This window comes from Anomaloglossus baeobatrachus, chromosome 11, assembly GCF_048569485.1.
Source record: "Anomaloglossus baeobatrachus isolate aAnoBae1 chromosome 11, aAnoBae1.hap1, whole genome shotgun sequence".
Taxonomy (NCBI): domain Eukaryota; kingdom Metazoa; phylum Chordata; class Amphibia; order Anura; family Aromobatidae; genus Anomaloglossus; species Anomaloglossus baeobatrachus.
The window spans coordinates 17,704,451-17,723,171 of NC_134363.1; the positions used below are offsets into that span (position 1 = coordinate 17,704,451).

General features: G+C 41.6%; 1 protein-coding gene across 2 annotated transcripts; it reads left to right on the plus strand.

Annotated features, from left to right (window-relative positions):
- Positions 1-491: 491 nt before the first annotated feature.
- LOC142256338 (phospholipase A2 inhibitor and Ly6/PLAUR domain-containing protein-like) lies at positions 492-18,474 on the plus strand. 2 transcript variants are annotated; one of them, XM_075327970.1, is made up of 6 exons: positions 492-684; positions 2,084-2,210; positions 6,107-6,220; positions 6,307-6,453; positions 15,864-16,013; positions 18,051-18,474. In XM_075327970.1, the coding sequence occupies exons 2-6, from the start codon at positions 2,159-2,161 to the stop codon at positions 18,200-18,202; spliced, it is 615 nt and encodes a 204-aa protein (XP_075184085.1). In that variant the 5' UTR covers positions 492-684; positions 2,084-2,158; the 3' UTR covers positions 18,203-18,474. The 2 variants fall into 2 exon arrangements, with proteins under 2 accessions (XP_075184085.1, XP_075184084.1); XM_075327969.1 differs by having other exon boundaries at positions 493-684; positions 2,110-2,210.
- Positions 18,475-18,721: the final 247 nt, after the last annotated feature.

An 18,721-nucleotide genomic window follows, 5' to 3' on the forward strand; every position in this document is an offset into this window, starting at 1 on the left:
CTAGTTATGCGTGCCAAGCACTCGAGCATGGTAGTGCCCGCTCATCACTATTAATATTTATACATCTAATCTTATTAAGTCACTGCAATGCATAGGTGTCCCAATATTTATAGTATTTAGTAATGTTTATTTCATCATATATTCATCCTTGTTGTTTGGGCAACACTAGGCTATTTTAGGGTTCCATTTGTTGGCATAGGTCCAAAATTCCACCATTGTCTTTATAGGGTATTTGACATAGTTTATCATAAACACAAAGCTCCATCGGCTGCAGATATATATTATATAAAATGATCACACTTGGATTTAATAATTTATGAAAATAAAAATGGTATTCAATGTTGGAACTTTATTTTAGAGCGCCTGAAGGAGAAACAAACAATATCAAGCTTGTTCACACAGTGACACTGTATCCAGCTACAATTCCTCAGGGAAAATAAATATACGAGTTTAAACTTAGTTTTGGATAATTAAACATTACGCGAAGACAAACAAGACACACGCGCTTCTGAGAAGATTAAATTGTAGATATTCTGATGGACATAACACTAGGAACGGTTTAGAGTCAGGATCGCAAAGTGCATTGGTGACAAATCCTGTTCTTTTTGCTGCGGGTGCCATTCCAAAACCGCTAACCAAAGAGTGAAGTTGTACGCAAAAAAGGGGAAATTTATCAGGACATCAGTAAGTAAAACTTTAAGCTTTATTCTATAAATATTTAAATTCCTATTTGCTGATGATATATGGAACACATTATAGGTCATCACTAATGATGAGAGCGCACTACCATGCTCGGTTGCTCAGTACAGTAGGATGCTCAGATAGCAGTAGAAATCTCCATGTCTTAGGGCGGAGTGCTCAGTCAGAAAAAGACTTACTAGAAATATCAAAAAACTGACCCGCACATCCAACAAATGTGAACAGGTGCCAACTGAAAAAACATAGTAACTACAAATGCATACAGTTGCACACTGAAAAAGCCAAAAATGTACAAGGGAAAATATGGCACTGCATTACTGCAGTGCCATATTTTCCCTTGACCATTTCTTAACCTAGGTAGTGGCATTTAAGTTAGGTTCCCGGATTACAGAGATTACCTTGCTGTTGGTGTCTGGGCTTACATGCATTGGCCAATACATAAACTAAATAGCTCTCTTTTGCAGTAATGCAGTGCCATATTTTCCCTTGTACATTTTTGGCTTTTTCAGTGTGCAACTGTATGCATTTATAGTTACTATGTTTTTTCAGTTAGCACCTGTTCACATTTGTTGGATGTGCGCGTCAGTTTTTTTATATTTCTAGTGAGTCTCTTTCTGACTGGGCACTCCGCCCTAAGACCTGGCTGTTCATAACCATTATAGCAGGAGCCTATCTGCCCATACATGCAGGTTTGTAGTCCAAATAGTGGCATTTTGCCCAGATATGGATGTTTTTAACCTAGATAGTGGCATTTAAGTTAGGTTCCCGGATTACAGAGATATACCTTGCCATTGGTTACCGGGCTTACATGCATTGGCCAATACATAAACTAATTTTTGGTTTGCTCAGATAGCAGTGACTTAAATACCCGAGTATAATGGACATTAATGGAAAATTTGAGCATTTCTCGGGGAAATCTTTGAGAAAAATATTCAAGTTCCACATTGACTTCCATCATATTTGGTACACGAGTTGCACCCATCACAACATCCAACTGTTTGTTACAAATCTTGAGCACCCAAGCATGGTTGTGCTCACTCATCACTAGTCATCACGTCATTGTCTTATGGTGGAGATTGTCTTTCCAGTGAAATTTGTAAAGTGTGATGTGCCAAGGCAAGTGTTACGGGAGGGATCATATCCGTCGCATGATACCACATTGTTCCACATTGACTTCCATTATTCTCGGTATACGAGTCGCACCATCTGCTCGTTGAAAGTACCGAGCGCCCGAGCATGGTTGTGCTCACTCATCACTAGTCATCACATCATTGTCTTATGGTTGAGGTTGTCTTTCCAGTGAAATTTGTGATGTGCCAAGGTAAGTGTTAGGGGAGGGATCGTATTGATTCCATGATACAATAGTTGCCTTACCTTTCCAAAGAGCATTTATATGATCCATGTGTGCAGACAACAGGACGAGCAGAGGAGAATCTGAGAAGACGCCCAATCATCCACAATGAAGAACCTGGTTGCGTTAATTTGCTTGATCTCCACTTTTGTCCTCTCAGGTAAGACTAATGTAGACACTTCACAGCATATACACATAGTGCACCGAGGAGTGTCTGCAACTATAATTTAAAGGGAACCTTTGATCAGTTTTTTCAGGATTCAACTAAAAGTATCACCTTCCGCCGCTCCTGTGCTGCTTTCTATGAAGGTGCACCTTGTTCCTGACTCCCCTTGCAGACCCCAGAAATAACTTTATAAAATCTGCTGCCACATACAGTACAGACCAAAAGTGTAGACGCACCTTCTCATTCAAAGAGTTTTCTTCATTTTCAAGACTGTATATAGATTCACATTGAAGGCATCAAAACTATGATTTAACACATGTGGAATGAAATACTTAATGAAATACTTAACAAACAAGTGTCACCAGACCTGAACCCAATCAAGATGGTTTGGGGTGATCTGGACCGCAGAGTGAAGGCAAAAGGGCCAACAAGTGCTAAGCATCTCTGGCAGCTTCTTCAAGACTGTTGGAAAACCATTTCCGGTGACTACCTCTTGAAGCTCATCAAGAGAATGCCAAGAGTGTGCAAAGCCGTAATCAAAGCAAAAGGTGGCTACTTTGAAGAACCTAGAATATAAGACATATTTTCATTTGTTTCACACTTGTTTGTTAAGTATTTCATGCCACATGTGTTAATTCATAGTTTTGATGCCTTCAATGTGAATCTACAATTTTTAGAGTCATGAAAATAAAGAAAAATCTTTGAATGAGAAGGTGTGTCCAAACTTTTGGTCTGTACTGTATGTAAATGACATGTTCTGGTTGAATGGGTGTCCTTTTCTTAGTCAGATAGGCGTCCTTTTACCGCTGTTCACCGTCCTCCTTTCATGATTGACGTGGATGAAGCTCTATCATCATCCATGTAGCTGGGCTGAATTTCGCGCCAGCGCAGAGCAATTCCTGGCTTGTGCAGGTGCACTTCGCTTACTCCAAAACATAGGTGCACTTGCATGAGCTCTCTGCGCAGGCGCGAGATTGTGACTGATGATGTGGATGGCGTTACCAGCTCGGGCAAGAGCACATATGTTTTTAGCTCTGCCAGCAATGGGATAGAGCAAAGTGCGCTTGCGCTAGTCGGGATGTACTCTGTGCAGGAGCAAGATTGTGGCTGGTGATGTGGATGGCATCACCAACTCGCACAAGCGCACCTACGTTTTCAGCTCTGCCAGCAACGGGGCAGAGCAAAGTGTGCTTGCGCTAGCTGGGATTGACTCTGCGCAGGAGCGAGATTGTGCCTGATGATGTAGATGGCGTCACCAGCTTGCGCAAGCGCACCTGTGTTTTCCGCTCTGCCAGCAATGGGGCAAATCAAAGTGCGCCTGTGCTAGTCGGGAAAGACTCTGCGCAGGCGCAAGATTTAGCGCAGTATGTGGATGAGGATGGATCGTCATCCACATCAATCATGAAAGGAGGACGGTGAACAGTGGCAAAAGGACGCCCACGTGGTCAAGAAAAGGACCCCCATCCAACCAGAACAGGTAATTTACATACGTGGCGGCAGATTTTATAAAGGTATTTGTGGGGTCTGCAAGGGGAGTCATTGTACAAGGTGCACCTTCATAGAATGCAGCCCAGGAGCTGCAGAAGGTGACAGTTTTAGTTTAATAGGGAAAAATCTGGTGACAGGTTCCCTTTAATGTTGTTCCATTATTTTCAACCAGTTAATTTGAATCAAAAGAAATAAACATTCCACCCAAAATTCTATTGTTCTGTAAATTGTGACACAAATTCGATCCTTTTTGGAAATGAAAATATATTTGTGGGCAACTTATTTCTTACACTTCCAGCAATGTGTACATATAGACACAAATCTGTCATGCCCAGGATTAGTTTTATTTGGATCCATCTCTTACAGGTCCACTGGTTTTAATCTTTAACCTTTTCATGATACTTGTAAATGATTAATTGTATATACAAGGAGACCTGGCTGTCAAGCTGTACAAAGGCTAGTAAAACGTAGTACACCGTATCCCCCACTAGGTGGCAGCAGAGTAGTGAAGGAGAGGCAAAGAAAAACTGTTACGGAAAGGCAGCTGAAGTACAGCAGAGTAACTCCAGCAGGCAGTTCACAGGGGAACCACCAGGGGGCAATAGAGTAGTCAAACAGTTAGGGTCTAGCCAAGAAAGTCAAGTCACTGCAAAGGGAGGATCAATATCAAGTCAGGAAACAGAACCGAATCATAAGCTAGGAGACCAGGTATGGAGAGGGAAACATAAACAACAGACAAGAGCGGGAAGTTAGGGACCGGGACAGGCAGATGAACGGGGAAGGGTACAAGTCAGAGTAGCAGGGAGGCAGGACAGATCGGGAACACTCACCAGAGCCAGTATACACGCTGCAAGGCAGAAATATCACTGGCACTGAGCCATAGGTAGAGAAGCAAGATATAGCGTCCTGGGATCCAGAACGAGGCAAGGGAAATTAACCCGTGACATGACCAGGACAGAGATGGGTGTAACCACAGCAGGGAAACTCCAACCTGGATCATGACACTGGCAAGATTCAAATTCACCAAAACAAAATGGATTTTACATGGAAATTCGATTCACTGTTAAGTTAATCTCTGCCATGTGAATTATTATTATTATTATTATTATTATTATTATTATTATCATAAAACCTAGATTAAAAGGAAAAAAAATAATTTTCACCTAACTGTTCCCCCGTCCTGCCCACTGTCTGGTTCTCAGGTCCTTTTCGTTTTTAGTTCCCCCATTGTTGACAATGTTTTTGATCTTTTTTTTACTACAGTTGAAAGATTATATTTTTATTTTTTAACTATTTGCCTGCCAACATTTTATGGAATTTGAGCAGTTGGAATTGTAAAGAAAAAAAAAAAAATCAGTATTCTGAAGAATATGTATATTTTTGTAAACGTTTTCAAGAATTATACTCAAAAAAATAGCTTATCCATTAATTACCTTAGAAAAAATATGCAGAGGTTAAATCACATCCTTAAAGGGAACCTGTCACCAGATTTGGAGATTATTAGCTCCGGCCTCCACCATTCAGCTCTTATATACAGCATTCCAGAATGCTGTATATAAGAGACCATGCTGCAATGCATAACATAAAAAACACTTTTATAATACTCACCTAGTGGGAGGTCTGGTCCGATGGGTGTCGCTGCTCTCCGGTCCAGTGCCTCCTCTATGCTGTAATCTCCATCCTCCTTCTACCATGCCCAGTATGGATGATCAATCTATGTCATCCACACTAGCCGACATTGCAGACCTGCACAGGCACACTATGATCCACCTTGCTGAGGGCAGATCAAAGTTCCATAATGCGCAGGGGAGAGTGAAGTATAAAGATTGCCCGCGCATGCGCACGACAATACTTTGATCTGCCGTGAGCAGGGCAGATCAAAGTGCGCCTGCGCAAGACCTCAATGCCGGCTAGTGTGCATGACAGAGGATATATCATATACACGAGCTTCAGAATCAGGAGGATGGCGATCGCTGCAGAGAGGAGGCGCCAAACCAGAGAACAGCGACACCCGTCGGATCTGATCGCCCCTTAGGTGAGTATTATAAAAGTGTCTTTTACGTTCTACACAACCATCTGGCCTCTTATATACAGTATTCTGGAAACCTGTATATAAGAGCTCACTGGTGGTGGCCACAGCATATAGTCACCATATCTGGGGACAGGTTCCCTTTAAGTTCATAATCTAATTCATAAAGGTAAAAATAAGGCAGCAAACCACAAATGAGGGGATTACTATGAAAACATTTAGGAATTAGGAATTCCACTCATCGTTATCATCAAGGTAACAATGTTAAACACGATTATAATGACAACGAGAATATTCACCCAATTCCCTGAATGCTCCTTTCTGACTGTTCCCAAATATAATATAAATATAAATTGATACATTTATTTTCCAGTCTTTTCCTCTAAATGTTATTCCGGCTTTTCCCGCAACTCTACAACATGTAACGTGTCTGAGATCGAATGCCTTGGAGACCGATGTATGACCGCCTCTCAATACACTTATAACAGTGAGTAAGAGTCTAATATTTTTGCCAAATTTACAGTTTTCCCATCTCAGTTCTGGTTTTGTGACATCTATTAACTAAATTTGCAGATGGAAGTGTGTACAAGTCAATATTGAAATCTTGTGCCAATGACACTATGTGTGGAGCCAAGGGTTCATTATTACTGGAAAAAGGCAAATACCGTTTTTATATGAATTGCTGCACTGGGGATTTATGCAATACTGATGGATATCAACGTAAGTCACAATATGGGAATAATGATTGTTGTGTAGGGGCACTTTGCACACTACGACATCACAGTTGCGATGTCGGTGGGGTCATGTCGAAAGTGACGCACATCCGGCGTCGCAGTCGATATCATAGTGTGTAAATCCTTTATGGTACAATTAATGAGCGCAAAAGCATCATAATCATCTCATTGGTGTAGCCTCGGTCATTTCCATTAATTGGGAAATACCGATGTTACGATGTTGTTCCTCGTTCCTGCGGCAGCACACAGCACTGTGTGTGAAGCCGCAGGAGCAAGGAACATCTACCTGCGTCCTGCAGCTTACACCGGCTATGCGGAAGGAAGGAGGTGGGAGGGATGTTTATGTCCCGCTCATCTCCGCCCCTCCGCTTCTATTGGCCACCTGCCGTGTGACGTCGCTATGACGCCACATGACCCGCCCCCTTAATAAGGAAGCGGTTCGCTGGCCAGAGCGACGTCGCAGGGCAGGTGAGTGCATGTGAAGCTGCCGTAGCGATAATGTTCGCTGCGACAGCTATCACAAGATATCGCAGCTGCGACGGGGGCGGGGACTATCGCGCACGGCATTGCAGCATTCGCTTGCGATGTTGTAGTTTGCAAAGTGCCCCTAAGTGTATACATCTGCAAACGTTTAAAACAGACGTACAAGTGTTGACTATAAATATTTGGGAATATTGTTATTTAATTTTCTTTTAATGATGAATAAAGGCATAAGTCCATCAAGTCAAACTTCTAAAGGACGCTTTACACACAACGATATCGCTAGCGATCTCGTTAGCGATGTGACACGTCCAGATCGTTGCTACGAATTGCCAAGATCGCTCATAGGTCGTTTTGTAGCGGTCAGACGTACCCATCTCACAAACGACGCTACATTGTTCAGCGATATATTGTTTGACCAAGGCGGTCATGTGGACACACAGCAATCCTCCCAACGATTCCGGCAACGATAGGGGCGTATAATTGTTCACAGCATACACCCTTGCATGACACCAATCAGAGTGGAGGAGGCGTGGAGCATTGTTCGTAACGACACACCCGCATCGCTGATGACAGACGCACTAACGATGTTGCTCATCGTTGGCAGGGTGACAAATGTAGCAATATGTCTGCTGCGTTCGAAACGACGAACAATATTTTGAAACTGAATGACGTGTCAATGATCAACGATTTTCGCTATTTTTAAGATCGTTCGGAATCGCTCGTAGGTGTCACACGCAATGATGTCGCTAATGACGACGGAAGTGCATCACGAAAACCGTGACCCCGACGACACAAATCGTAGCGTGTAACGGGGCCTTAACTTGTGATGGGCAGACCTGGAGTGTAAAAGTCTGGATCTGCGCGGTTTAAAAAGTATCCGGGCGCCGGACCCGGAGTTCTCAGGAAATTCTGGCTAATGATTTCGGTCCTGCAATTGAGTAATAGTAAAAAAATAAAGGAAAAATAAAGAAAAAAATAATAAAGCAAGTGGCGCTATGTTTACCAAGCCTCCAGCGCAGTTGAAACGTCTCCTGCGGCTGAAAGTGAATAAGCGGCCGAGGGAAGAGTTACAGGCACACCGGAGCCTCCATAAGTATAGCTCGCCTGCTCCTATCCCCTATTTCTTCTAACATAATTTTTAATTGCTGGATTCTGGTCCCCATAGGCTTATATGCAGACCACCGTCCGGCCAGATATCCGGGATCAATTCCGGGCTGGAACAAGATTTTTTTTTAAGTCCGGTTAGTACCGCCAATCCCGGATATCTGTGAGGTCGCCTATCACTGTTATAACCTAATGAGTTAATTCAAAGAAAGGCTAAAAACTCATAAAACAAAGGCTAACAAAACTTCCTTCCCGATTCCACATCTCCTTCCACAAGTCAATCAGCCTAGTTCCTTAAACCAAAGTCCCATCTTCAACAATAATTTATTTTTTTAGGAAATTGACCATTACAGCATCATGAGCAGAGTGTTCCATAGTGTTCTTACTGATTACACAATAAATAATCAAAAGCTGTGATGATTAAACCTTCTTTTCTCTTGACAGAAAGGAAGCCCCATTGTCATCATTGAGCTCTTGGCGTAAAAAGATAATATGAATAGGGATGATCGAATACCTCAAATATTCGGCTTCGCAAATATCCGACGAATAGGTCGCCGCTATGCAAAAATTCGATGCGCAATGTAAATCTATGGGAAGCCCGAATAGTTCCGAATAGTTGTTATTTGGGTTTCCCATAGACTTACATTGTGCATGGAATAATCGCGAATAGTCGAATAGCGGAGACCTCTTCGGCAAATATTCGCGAAGCCGAATATTTGAGGTATTCGATTATCCCTAAATATGAAATATCTCTGTACTGGCCCTTAATATATTTTTACATTGCAATAATAAATCGCCCCTAAGCATTCATTTTTCCAAAATAAATATATTGAAATTTGATAACCCCTCATCTGCAATCCACCCATTCCCACAATAACCTTGGTCATTCTTCTCTAAGCTCAATCAAGTTTAGCTATGTCCTTCTTATACGCTGTATCCTAAAATTGTACACAGTAATCCAAGTGTGGATGCACTAGTAACTTGTATAAAAGCAAATCTATATTCTCCTGAAGAGCATCTATGCTTGTTTTCAATGTTATTTTTATCCCCAATCCACCCATTTTTACTTTTTCTTTTACCAACTAGTACTTAATTATATACAACCTATAGTTAGCCTCATATATGTCATACAGCGTGTCCCTGGGAATAAGACATGCCTCCTGACGAAACCGGAAGCGGTGAAACGCGCGTCGAGGTGGGAGTGGCTACACGAGTAGGTGCACACCGAAAAAAGACACATGGCTGCAGGTAATTTACTATTATAATCCTGTATCAGTGCATGGGCATAATAGATGATTAATAGAGACGGCTAAGTGAGAGCGCAATTCTGAGGATCTTGGATGTACAAGGAATGATGAACCTTAATTAACTATATGCATATTGACACCATTAGTATCCTCAATGTTAATCAGAGCCCATAGATAATCTGCCATTATATATGTGTGTCTACGGAGTGCACTGGCCCCGTGTGGTCACTCTGAATAGTGCGACTCTTTCCCTTTTCCTTATTTGTGTAGCTTCTATTTATGAATTTGTATTTTCACAATTTTATATGTATGTTTTTTACATTTAATAAATTGAGTATGATCACACATATTTTCGCTGTGTGGACCTGATTGTTGCTTATAGTACTTAATTATATATTTTTTTCCCATATCCATGTGCATAACCTTACATTTATTTAGATAAATTGTTTTTCCATTAAGCCTCGAGCTTCTCCAATTCCATGGTAGCATAAAATTACTCCTCTCTATGTTGATTACTTTGCAGAATTCTGTACTATGTAAAAATATGTTGCTCTATGTAAAAATATTGAAATTCTACTCTATCTGCATCTGCAATAATTAATACATCATTAATAAGAAAATTAAGAAGAAGAGGGCCCAATACTGACCCCCTCTAGTAACCCATTGTTGACTTTGACCAATTAAAACAGGTGTATTCCATTAACAACCACTCTATATTTTTATCACTGAGCCAGTTGGTAACCTAATAACAGCAATTTTCACCTTGTCCCAATTCATGGTATTCCTAATCAACTATCATGGGATTTTCTTGTCTAAATACTGAAGAGAAGAAGACGTTTGGTAGCTTAGGTTTTCTCACAACATCTTCTCCTAGTCCATCGTTTTCATTTTATGTACCAACCTTTTATATGTGTCACTATGTCACCTTTGAAAAGTCCAAATACACAACTGTTGAAAGGGTTATGGGCAGGAGGATAACTCTTGGGTTGTGGCTTCTGACATTCATGCGGACAGGTTGGTTCGCGCCTTCCATCATGCTCATCCCGAGCGACCCGGTGGCGTGGGTGAGGGTTCGGTGACCCCTCCTCAAAGGGGGGGTACTGTTGTGAATGTTAGTTTTGTTTTGGCTGCTGGGAGGCTCCCTCTGGTGGCCAGGAATGGTTTGGACAGAGACCAGGTGGGTTGTGCAGTGGGTGTTTCCTTTGCTAACTCTCTGCTTATTTAAATCCTGGTCTGATTGCAGGCTGTTGCCGGATGTCAGTTGTTCTTTGTATCTCCAGCCTGCTTAATCCTGCTCTACACCACATCTTCCCCAGATAAGTGCTTGCTCTTTATTTATTGTCTGGTTCTTTTGTTTATCTGGGTTTGTCATTTGCTGTGGTTGGTTTCAGTTTATTTGCTTGCAGGGATTTTCCCCCTCAATGGACTGTTCAGGAACTCCCTGCAGTTCTGTGTGGAGTATAGCTTCTTTGGGTCCATGTGTTTGTGGCTTGTTGACTTTGTTATGATTCTTGTTTTCTGTTCATTGGTATGACAAGGGCACCTGGTATAGGACGGAGTACTATCAGGAAGTTGGTATTTTGCAGGGTTTTTCTCTGGCCACCATCAGTCCCTTTCCTGTCCTTTCCTATTTTAGTCAGCGGGGGCCTCACCTTTTGCTAATCCTGTCATCTGTGTATTGGGTTTTTCCTATATCACCGCAGTCTTTGAATGTGGGGGGCTTGCTATTCTTGTCTATTTTCTGAGGCAGAGAGTTATTCATCCTTCCTACCTTTTAGGATAGTTAGTTCTCCGGCTGGGTTCGCGGTGCAAAGGATGTTAGTTCACCCCTCGGCTACTTCTAGTTGTGATGGTTAGTAAGGGGATGGCAGCCAGATTAGTTGCCAATGCTCTTGTCCCCTTTTGCCAATGCTTTGTGGTGGTCTTCCATGGTTCCGGATCATAACAGTACATCCGGCCAACAAATTTCAAGGGTATTCTTATGAAGGAAAAAAAAAAAAAAAGCTGCTGAGAAAACTTTTTTTTTTTTTGGTATTTTTCCTCTTCTTCTTTGGGTTCTGTGGAAGATTTCATTTGTCTAGCATGGATGAATTGGGTGAGCGTGTTGCTCATCTTGATGCTAAGGCTCGTCATATAGAGTCTTATCTTGCACAGACTCCCCTTACAGAGCCTAAGATTCCTGTTCCTGAATTTTTTTCGGGAGATAGGTCAAGATTTTTGAGCTTCAAAAATAATTGTAAATTATTTTTTGACCTGCGCCCTAAGTCCTCAGGGAATACCGTACAGCAGGTTAAGATTGTCATCTCCTTGCCCCGTGGTGACCCTAAGGACTGGGCATATTCGGCCCTCATCTTCTCTTTTGGGTGCCGGCTTCTTCTTTGTTGCTAAGAAAGATGGTTCGTTAAGGCCTTGTATTGATTACCGTCTTCTTAATAAAATTACGGTCAAATATCAGTGTCCTTTGCCTCTGATGTCTGATCTGTTCTCTAGAGTGAAGAGTGCCAAATGGTTTACGAAACTGGATCTCAAGGGTGCGTATAATCTCATCCGTATTAAGGAGGATGATGAATGGAAGACGGCTTTTAATACTCCTGAGGGGCATTTTGAGTACCTAGTGATGCCTTTTGGGCTCAATAATGCACCCTCTGTCTTCCAGGCCTTCATGAATGATATTTTTCGGGACCTTATTGGTAAATTTTTGATTGTGTATTTGGATGACATCTTGATTTTTTCTGATGATTGGGACTCTCATGTTGGGCAAGTACGGGATGTTTTTCAGATACTTAAGGATAATGCACTGTACGTTAAGGGGTCAAAGTGCCTCTTTGGGGTGCAAAGGATTTCCTTTTTGGGCTTCATCCTGTCTCCCTCCGCTATCGAAATGGACCCGGTTAATGTTCAAGCTATTTACGATTGGGTGCAACCGACTTCTCTAAAATCCCTGCAGCGGTTTTTGGGGTTTGCTAATTTTCCCCGTAAATTTATAGACAATTTTTCTGCCATTGTCAAACCTCTGACAGATTTGACAAAGAAGGGAGCTGATGCTGAGCATTGGACCCCTGAGGCTATTGTGGCCTTCCAGGAGCTTAAAAGGCGATTCGCTTCTGCCCCAGTTCTGCCGCAACCTGATGTGTCTCTCCCATTTCAAGTTGAGATCGATGCCTCAGAGATCGGAGCAGGTGCTGTTCTGTCTCAACGAGACGCTACTTCAGGTAAACTTAAGCCCTGTGCCTTTTTCTCTTGGAAGTTTGCTCCTTCTGAATGGAATTATGATGTGGGGAACCGTAAATTATTGGCTATGAAGTGGGCATTTGAAGAGTGGAGGCATTGGTTGGAGGGGGCTAGGCATCAAGTTGTGGTGCTTACGGACCACAAGAATTTCATCTATCTGGAATCGGCCAAGAGGTTGAATCCTCGGCAGGCCAGGTGGGCTTTGTTTTTTACCCGGTTTAATTTTGTGGTCTCTTTTTTGCCGGGCACCAAGAATGTTAAGGCCGATGCCCTTTCCAGGAGTTTCTGCGCTGACTCTTTGGAGGCTGTCGAACTGTCTACTATCCTGAATGATGGTGTAGTTTTCTCGGCTATTTCGCCTGATCTGCGGTTGGCACTGGCGGAATTTCAGAGGGATAAACCTGAGAGATGTCCTACAGGGAAACTGTTTGTCCCAGACCAATGGAGAGACCGAGTTGTCTCTGAGGTTCATTGCTCTGTTTTGGCGGGTCATCCTGGCATTTTTGGTACTCGGGATCTTGTGAGACGCTCTTTTTGGTGGCCTTCCCTGTCCCGAGATGTCCGTCGTTTTGTGCAGTCGTGTGGAGTTTGTTCTAGGTCCAAGCCCTGTTGTTCACATTCTAGTGGGCTATTATTGCCTTTGCCTGTACCTAAAGAAACCTTGGACGCACATCTCTATGGATTTTATTTCAGAGCTTCCCGTCTCTCAGAAAATGACTGTGATTTGGGTGATCTGTGACAGATTCTCCAAGATGGTCCACTTGGTTCCCCTATCTAAGTTGCCGTCTTCATCAGAGTTGGTGCCTTTGTTTTTCCAACATGTTGTTTGTTTGCATGGTGTTCCCGAAAACATTGTTTCTGACAGAGGGGTGCAGTTTGTATCCAGGTTTTGGAGGATTTTTTGCTCCAAATTGGGTGTTCAGCTGTCTTTCTCCTCGGCGTTTCATCCTCAGACCAACGGTCAGACTGAAAGGGCTAACCAGACCCTGGAGACCTATTTACGGTGTTTTGTTTCTGCGGATCAGGATGACTGGGTTTCGTTTTTGCCTTTGGCTGAATTTGCCCTTAACAATAGAGCTAGCTCTACCACGTTGGTGTCCCCCTTTTTCTGCAATTTTGGGTATCACCCTAGGTTCCTCTCAGGGCAGCTTGAGGCGTCTGACTGTCCGGGGGTGGATTCGGTGATCAACAGAATGCAGCAGATTTGGGGGCAGGTAGTGGATAAATTGTTTCAGTCCCAAGAAACTGCCCAAAAGTTTGCCAACCGGCGTCGGACTGTTGGTCCCCGGTTTAAAATAGGGGACATGGTGTAGTTGTCCTCTAAAAATATTCCTATGAGAGTTCCGTCTCCTAAATTTAAGCCCAGATTTATTGGACCTTATAAGATTTCGGAGATTATTAACCCTGTATCTTTCCGTTTGATTCTGCCTGCGTCATTTAAGATTCACAATGTCTTCCATAAGTCCTTGTTGAAGAAACATGTGGAGCCAGCAGTTCCTGCAGCAGCGCCTCCTGACCCTGTTTTGGTACAAGGGGATCTGGAGTATGAGGTTGAGAAAATTTTGGATTCCCGTCGCAGTAGGCGTCAGCTTAAGTACCTTGTGAAATGGAAGGGTTATGGGCAGGAGGATAACTCTTGGGTTGTGGCTTCTGACATTCATGTGGACAGGTTGGTTCGCGCCTTCCATCATACTCATCCCAAGCAACCCGGTGGCGTGGGTGAGGGTTCGGTGACCCCTCCTCAAAGGGGGGGTACTGTTGTGAATGTTAGTTTTGTTTTGGCTGCTGGGAGGCTCCCTCTGGTGGCCAGGAATGGTTTGGACTTGGACCAGGTGTGTTGTGCAGTGTGTGTTTCCTTTGCTAACTCTCTACTTATTTAAATCCTGGTCTGATTGCAGGCTGTTGCCGGATGTCAGCTTTTCTTTGTATCTCCAGCCTGCTTAATCCTGCTCTACACCACATCTTCCCCTGATAAGTGCTTGCTCTTTATTTATTGTCTGGTTCTTTTGTTTATCTGGGTTTGTCATTTGCTGTGGTTGGTTTCAGTTTATTTGCTTGCAGGGATTTTCCCCCTCAGTGGATTGTTGAGGAACTCCCTGCAGTTCTGTGTGGAGTATAGCTCCATTGGGTCCATGTGTTTGTGGCTTGTTGACTTTGTTATGATTCTTGTTTTCTGTTCATTGGTATGACAAGGGCACCTGGTATAGGACGAAGTTCAGATCGTGTGATCTGAGGGCCTTTTTGTACTATCAGGAAGTTGTTTTTTTGCAGGGTTTTTCTCTGGCCACCATCAGTCACTTTCCTGTCCTTTCCTATTTTAGTCAGCGGGGGCCTCACCTTTTGCTAATCCTGTCATCTATCTGTGTATTGTGTTTTTCCTATATTACCGCAGTCTTTGAATGTGGGGGGCTTGTTATTCTTGTCTATTTTCTGAGGCAGAGAGTTATTCATCTTTCCTTCCTTTAGGATAGTTAGTTCTCCGGCTGGGTTCGTGGTGCACAGGATGTTAGTTCACCCCTCGGCTACTTCTAGTTGTGATGGTTAGTAAGGGGATGGCAGCCAGAGTAGTTGCCAATGCTCTTGTCCCCTTTTGCCAATGCTTTGTGGTGGTCTTCCATGGTTCCGGATCATAACACACAACATCAATGCCATTAACCTTAAACCTAGTCTTAAACTTAGCTCCACATAGAAGCTGATTAGAATAATTTGACAAACCCATGTTGAAGATGGGTCATAACTTCATTCTTATTGAGATACTCCAGGCTTCACAACTCATAGAAAACTGGAAAATATTTTGCCCGTGGTAGAGGTGAAACTTACCGGCATGTTGTTTACAAACACAATTTCTGTCCCAATTTTGAATATTGGCCACATATTTGTTCTGTGCCCATCCTGTATTTAAGACCCTGTTAATCCTTAATTCCTACAGTACTCAAGAGTGTATGCTATCTGGGATAAGTGATTTTTTAATTTTATAATTTTGAAGACAGGCATCACTTATTGCTGGGTTTAACTGGTAAGTACTGGAGAATTCAAGGTACGTCTGATCATATAGTCAATCATGGGATTTCGTTGTGTAACTAATGGAGAGAAGAAGATATTTGATAGATTAGCTTTTCCCACAACATCTTCCATCATTTCACCCAGATTATATTTGTGGGGGCAGCACTATACTTTTCCTTTTTAAGCAGTCGAGTATTTTGGGGGAAAAATTAGCCAAACCTGGCAAATTCAAGCTTCTAATGATTTGCTCATGCCTAAATCAATACTTTTTAAGTTATAACTCAATGAAAATATTTATAAATAACAGTAAATACATTCCTCTCTTTAGTTTCTGCAGAAGATCCAACACCAAATGGTTTAAAATGTCCAACTGCCTACTGTACCGGCAATTTGCAGGAATGCAAAAAAGACAAGGAGATGAACTGCACCGGATCCATGAATCGATGTTTTGAGTTTAGAGGAGATGTGACAGATCCAGGTGAGCGAATGTTTTTCTTTAAAGTATGTCTGTGCATTTTATATAAACTGGATATGTTCTGACTACTTTAAGGGGCATACAGGGATTAGGCCCCATAGTAAAGCACAAATTAAAAAATATAAAGCATATATATATATATATATATATATATATATATATATATATATATATATATATATATATATATATATATATATATATATATTGTATATATATTGTATATATATATATATATATATATATATATATATATATATATATACTCACATATATATACACACACACACACACACACACACACAGTGTGTATATATATATATATATATATATATATATATATATTCAATGGGAATATATAGACACCTCATGTGACTCAGGGAATGTCAGTCTATGTTTTGACAGGAAAATGTAACTTCGCGCTTTACAGTTACTCTCCAAAAAACCTGCCTCCATTAAAGTCAATGGAGCTGCAAGCTACAGGTTATTAATAGCAGCTGTGAGTGGTTGCTTTAGGAACAAAATAAATTGTCAGTATAAGAAGCTTATGTGTGAGGTAATAAAATGTCAGTGGGAAGACAGATGGATAGAGAGAGACAGAAAGAGGCAGGCAGACATAGGCACAGACAGAGTAAGAGGCAGACAGGGAAAGAGACAGACAGAGACAGACACAGACAGGCAGACAGGGAAAGAAACAGAGAAAGACAGTTAAAGAGACAGACAGAGGCAGACAGACGGGGAAAGAGACAGGAAAAGAGACAGACAGACACAGACAGACAGACAGGGAAAGAGACAGAGAAGGACAGGCATTCAAAGAGACAAAGGCAGACAGACACAGACGATAGACACAGAGAGGGAAAGAGACAAACAGACAGAGAAAGAGACAAAGACAGGGAAAGAGACAGGTAAAGAGACAGAGACAAGGAAAGAGACAGAGACTGGTAAAGAGACAGAAACAGGGAAAGAGAGAGAAAGGTAAAGAGAGAGAGAGACAGGGAAAGAGAGAGACAGGGAAGAGAAAAAAACATGAAAAAAGACAAGGAAAAAGACAGAGAAAGAGACAGAGACAAGAAAAGAAATGGAAAGAGACAGAGACAAGGAAAGAGACAGATGGGGAAAGAGACAAACCTGGGCAAGAGACAGACCTGGGATAGAGACAGACAGGGAAAGAGACAGACAGGGAAAGAGACAGACAGAGAGCCAAACACACTGACAGACACAGACAGGCAGACAGAGACAGAGAGAGACAGACAGACAGAGACTGGGAGAGAGACAGAGCGATAGCTACCATCCCGGGCAACGCCAGGTGTTCAAATGCTTTTTGTTTTTATTTTTAAAGTATGTATAAAGCAATTTCATGTATAATTTAAAAAAAAATAGATTTCTGTGATTATTTGATAACCTGGAAATTTTCAGATTATATTAAAGGGATGCATCTAGAATTCATTCGGCTCTATAGTGAGACAGAAGTAAAAACCCTAAAAGTATAGCAAAAAGCCAAATCGAACTTGTATACAATAGTCACTATTTACTCTACAATGGAGTCCAGAGGTACAAAGAATAGAGCAAAAAGAGCAGACTAAGCAGCAGTACAATACCTATTGTATCACGCAAATACTCAATATGACATAACCCATAAGTATTCAAGAATTACTTGTAAATCTGCAAATATTACAATTCTCAATTAAATGTCTTCCCTCTACAAGGTCATTAAAAAGTAAATTAAAAAGAAAAAGGCCCAATACTGACCCCTTGTAACCCTAGTGAGACAAAAATAAGGCTGGCCTCCTATCAGATGATCACAGGTCCTTCTCTATCACAGCTGAGCTCTGATCTTTCATGTACAGATCAAATAGTGGTGACATTATCATAAACGTGGGCAGGTCAGAAAAAGGAGTTTGGTTATCTGCTCTATCTTCCATTGCAGCTGTCTCACTGGTTAAATTGATATAGTATGACTGAAAGCTATATGTATCTACAATTAAAACAGGGCATAATATATTTTACTTAGTAACGTCTGTTCATTTTTTTTATCTCCAGGTGACACAGAGGGGAAATTTTCTGTGAAAGGTTGTAGTAATGCTGATTGCTGCAAATTTAACTTTGACAGCGCCATTGGGGTTTCAGAAATAAAGAAGGAGTTTGTCAACTGTTATACGTTACATCATAATAAAGGCAACTTCAGTGAATGACATAAGGAAATCACCGTCTTTAATTTTGTTGATTTTCCTCTTTTCTGTATTAATTGCAAAAACAATACTAATTTTACTTTTAGAGCTAAAAATAATTGTAAACGTTATGGCACATTCACTTACTTTTCATGAGTAGCTTAGATTGTATACGATGCCTTATCTATAATTTGGAGGTAACAGAACATGGCCTTAGATCCAATATATGTGTAATAGCTTTACTAGAAACAAGTTACTGTATATATACAGTACAAACCAAGAGTTTGGACACACCTTCTCATTCAAAGAGTTTTCTTTATATTCATGACTCTGAAAATTTTAGATTCACATTGAAGGCATCAAAACTATGAATTACCACATGTGGAATGAAATACTTAAAAAAGTGTGAAACAACTGAAAATATATGTCTTATATTCTAGGTTCTTCAAAGTTGCCACCTTTTGATTTGATTACTGCTTTGCACACTCTTGGTATTCTCTTGATGAGCTCCAAGAGGTAGTCACCGGAAATGGTCTTCCAACA

Excerpts from the sequence above, each read along its gene's own strand:
- LOC142256338 (XM_075327970.1), top strand. The coding sequence starts at position 2,159 with ATGAAGAACCTGGTTGCGTTAATTTGCTTGATCTCCACTTTTGTCCTC. Across the intron at positions 6,454-15,863 it reads CAATACTGATGGATATCAAC|TTTCTGCAGAAGATCCAACA; the intron begins GTAAGTCACAAT and ends TCCTCTCTTTAG. Across the intron at positions 16,014-18,050 it reads AGGAGATGTGACAGATCCAG|GTGACACAGAGGGGAAATTT; the intron begins GTGAGCGAATGT and ends TTTTATCTCCAG.